Raw genomic sequence first — 4,165 nt, 5'->3', positions numbered from 1 at the left:
CCCATATAAGAATGATGTCTTGAGCTGCCGTCCCTCCCGCCTACCATCAGAGCCACCCCTGAGTGCCTACAAAGAAAACAACAATACAAATAGCAATTGTGCTAGCTAGCTAGTCACATACAATTCACATGAAAATGAAAATGTATAGTACGAAAGAGAAGTATAATAATTATAATAAGTGAAGTGAATATATCACATATTTGATTTCGCTATCAATTAAGTGGGAATGAAAAATGAAAATGAGGTTTAGTGTCTGATACGATGAGAATGAGAGTATAAGATGGCACGTGTGGAGAGAGAATGGAAAAAAGTGACAAAAATTCGAGAAAGGATCAAAGAGTGGAGGAGAGCCTAAAAAATCCCCCGTGAGGAGTGTTTGGACCCATTCCAAACTCACATACATACATATATTTTTTTTGTTGCTAGCTTCTCCTTCACTTCTTTCAATGTAATTTTCCCTATCACGAGTTTATGATTCCTCTCTTCAATCCTTTATTTCCTCCACCTCAAAACTTAGTATGCCAGCAATGTCATATTTTTCATTTCCCCAATTTACCCTTGCATACTTCAAAAATTTAATTTAATCAAATCAACAATATCTTGTTCCTATTGTCTGCCCTACTTTATAAGTAAATGAGATTACATGTCGTATTCAATTGAAAAGATAGGTATTGAATCTGAGAGATATTGAGTTCAAGCCTCGTTAATGTCTTTAGAAGGAGGTAGATGTAAATCTCTTTCTAAGTATTCTTTGAGCTCGAAAGTTTTCCTTATCTTGGACTGAAACATCATTTTTTCGCCCTACATTTTGTTAAAATAAAAAGAAATAAGGATATTTAATCTTCAAATTGTAAGTATATATATAACATACCCATGAGAGAATCCAAACTCGAATTCAGGTTATAGATTGTTCGAGCAAAATATCCAACCATTGATTTTAAAAAGGGTTAAATAAATTTTTGGTCACTGTAAAAATCTTAAATTTCGTTTTTAGTCCGTCTAAATTTTTTTAGTAAGCATTATTCATTCAAATGTTTCCTGTCACGACTTTGAGTCCTTGCTTTTAAATTAACTTATGTGTATCTTTTGAAATTTTGAATTTTGTGTTTGCAATCTTGTTTAGTACATTATGTAAATCTCTCTTGCAAAAATTTGAATTTTTTTAACAAGGGATGAATTAAATATAATTTTTTTACATTTGTAGAGCATAATAATTCGTATTTAACTCATATTTAGTTAAAAAAATATTATAATTTTCTTAGAGAGATTTTTATAATACTATAAATATCTCTATAAAAATTCGATAAAAAATATGAAGGATGCACATGAGTTGACTTAAAATCAAAGACAAGAAATCGGGACATAAAACATTTGAATGACTAAACTTGTTGAAATTTTTTAGTGGACTAAAAGTAAGTTATGATATTTATATAGGGATCAAAAACTTAATTAATACTTTAAAAAAATATCCAAATTAAAATAGGAAAAATTTCTTAGACATCCTAAATGTGTGTACATCTTGAGAGAGATAAAGATAAGAGAAAGTGATGTTTTAGATTGATGATGTGATAAGAAGAGAGATATAAAAAAAAAATGAGATGTTAAATAAGTGTATGAAAATATGAGGTGTCCAATATGATTGAGTGTAAAATAGCAATTGAAATGAGCATAGTATTCCAAAGTAAATATAACATAAGGGTATTTTAGTAAGTTCAACTAAAAATCTATATAGAATTTGTCTTTGAATAAACTAAGACAGTCATGTGAGAAGAAAACACATGAGATCATATGGATTTGAAAGCTCATAACTCTTCCTTTTAAATGGCCTCAGAACTCATCAGAATTGGTAGCAAAAGAAAAAGAGAGAGATATAGAAAGAGAAAACACAAAAAAATGGTTTCTAGGGAGCAAAAGAGAGCAGCACTGCATGAGAAGCTGCAACTTCTTCGTTCTGTTACTAACTCTCATGCTGTAAATATTCCCTGCATTTTCTATCTCTTATCTTTCTTTCTTTTTTTCCATTGGATTTCTCTCCATCAATATATTCTCAATGAAATCACCCAATTCTATAAAAGAATATTCATCACACTTCTGCTATACTCTTGTTCCTGATTTGGGTCCATTTTTATTATTGGAATTAATGTTTCCAAGTTTGCTATTTTTTTATTAGTTGTTTGAATTTGAATCTTTCAAGTTCTATATATATCTTCTTTCTTAATTCCTTATTAATTCATTCTTTCTGCATCGTCCACTGCCTATACTTTTATGCTCTCATCCACATACATATCTAGGTTCAAAACTCAAGCTATTGATTATAAAAACTTGATATCAAAGATATATAGTGATAGATTTTTCATCGAAAAAAATAATATAAGTGATTGATAAGTCTCTAATTTGATATCATTTATCTTGTTAATTAACTAACCATAGTAGTGTATGTGTATCCTTATCCTATATTCTTATCAGCTATGTGGAGCTTATTTGATATGGTATATTAATAATTTTCTAATACTTTCTTCTTATGGTTTTTATGCATGGTTTGGTTGCAGCTAAATGATACCTCGATCGTAATCGATGCATCAAAGTATATTGAAAATCTAAAGGAAAAGGTAGAACGACTGAATGAAGAAATAGCTTCTGCAGAAAGTTCAAGTGTCCACAATCCCAACTTGCCTATGGTAATTGAGAAAAGTACATGAGCCCATTTATATAATTTTTTATAGAGCAAATATTTTTTATTAAGAAAGTAAAAGTACTCGATCAGAATTTGACTGCTTTTGGATAAACAATTTGGTTAATCGCTTATTGAACAAATTGTTTATTCATCTAAATTATAAGCTGTTTTCGTTAACCGTCTTGAAGGGCTTATGAAAATGAGCTGAAAACAACTTATAAACAATTAAACATGGCATACGTTTCCATTAGCTCGCGATATTAACAATCTCACAAGTGTAATGTTAGTAGGTAATTAAACTCCAATAAAACAATTCAAAGAGACCATCCTTGTCTATCTATCCTAAAAAAAAGTCTTGACCCTAAATAACTTGCAGCAGAATTAATTCACTTTTTTTTTCTTGGGATCTTTAATTTCCAGTTATTGTAAACAATTTCTCATATAAATATATATATATATATATATATATATATATATATATATATATATATATATATATATATATATATACATACTATGTATGTTGATCATCAAGTCAATGTGTGTTCGAAGATCTTGCAAGTATGAAATTTGAAATGGATTTTATGGATGGACTTGTGCAGGTTACAGTGGAAACCCTAGAAAAGGGATTTCTTATAAACGTTTTTTCTGCAAAAAGCAGCCAAGGTATGCTTGTTTCAATACTTGAAGCCATTGAAGAGATGAGGCTTACTGTGCTGGAAGCTAGGGTTTCTTGTACAGACAATTTTTGCTTCCAAGCTGTTGGAGGAGAGGTAAGATATATACATATAGTGATCAACAAGAGAAAATTGTCTGTACAAGAGAACAATTATTTGATAGTGTAAAAAATAGTTACATTTTTGCTGCATATCAATTAAATTTTCATGTTATAAGTTCAACATACGTATCATTAATCTCTCTATCTTTTTCCTTCACTTGTCAATATTTTTGTGTCACATGTTTTGTCCCTTTATATAAAAACGTTACTCATTTGGGGTTCTCGAGAAAAGGGACCGAGTTGCTGTACATTGAATCATTGATATTGGTCATGCAATTCATATACATGGTGCCTAATCTTAACCCTAATAATAATATATAGTCTTCATTTAATTGTCTACTGGGTATAGAAGCCAGCTAAGTTCATCAATAACGAATAATATCTTGCATTTTATTTCCCATCATGCATGAGAATGACGGAAAGTTTTTGTGGCTTATGTAGAATGAAGAACAAGGTGAGACTATTGATGCACAAGCTGTGAAACAAGCCGTGGGACAAGCAATAAAAAATTGGAGTGAAAGTTCCGATCAAGTGTAAATTGCAACCAATATCTATTTATATGTATTGTGTTATCCATATTTATTATTATTTTTCTTATCATTTTTTATCAAGCTTTATTTTGTTGGTTTAAGGAATCAAGCTTTTGTGTAAGATAGCTAGCTTCCAAATCTTCAAGTTCTGCCAATTTTAATGAAAATATATGCCGGTAGTAA

General features: G+C 30.0%; 1 protein-coding gene across 1 annotated transcript; it reads left to right on the top strand.

Annotated features, from left to right (window-relative positions):
* The first annotated feature begins 1,768 nt into the window (after positions 1 to 1,768).
* Positions 1,769 to 4,165, top strand: LOC146924258 (transcription factor bHLH93-like). Its single transcript, XM_085709252.1, has 4 exons — positions 1,769 to 1,971; positions 2,550 to 2,678; positions 3,277 to 3,447; positions 3,894 to 4,165. The coding sequence occupies exons 1-4, from the start codon at positions 1,822 to 1,824 to the stop codon at positions 3,987 to 3,989; spliced, it is 546 nt and encodes a 181-aa protein (XP_085565378.1). The 5' UTR covers positions 1,769 to 1,821; the 3' UTR covers positions 3,990 to 4,165.

This window comes from Medicago sativa, chromosome 5 (genome assembly GCF_051527215.1).
Source record: "Medicago sativa cultivar Bolivia chromosome 5, Bolivia_mono, whole genome shotgun sequence".
Classification (NCBI taxonomy): Eukaryota; Viridiplantae; Streptophyta; class Magnoliopsida; order Fabales; family Fabaceae; genus Medicago; species Medicago sativa.
The sequence above is the reverse complement of the archived record's forward strand: the minus strand, read 5'-3'. Positions and strand labels throughout refer to the sequence as shown.

Coding starts and splice junctions, on each gene's coding strand:
- LOC146924258 (XM_085709252.1), top strand. CDS start 1,822: ATGGCCTCAGAACTCATCAGAATTGGTAGCAAAAGAAAAAGAGAGAGA. Junction 1,972..2,549: donor CTGTTACTAACTCTCATGCT/GTAAATATTCCC, acceptor GTTTGGTTGCAG/CTAAATGATACCTCGATCGT. Junction 3,448..3,893: donor TCCAAGCTGTTGGAGGAGAG/GTAAGATATATA, acceptor TGGCTTATGTAG/AATGAAGAACAAGGTGAGAC.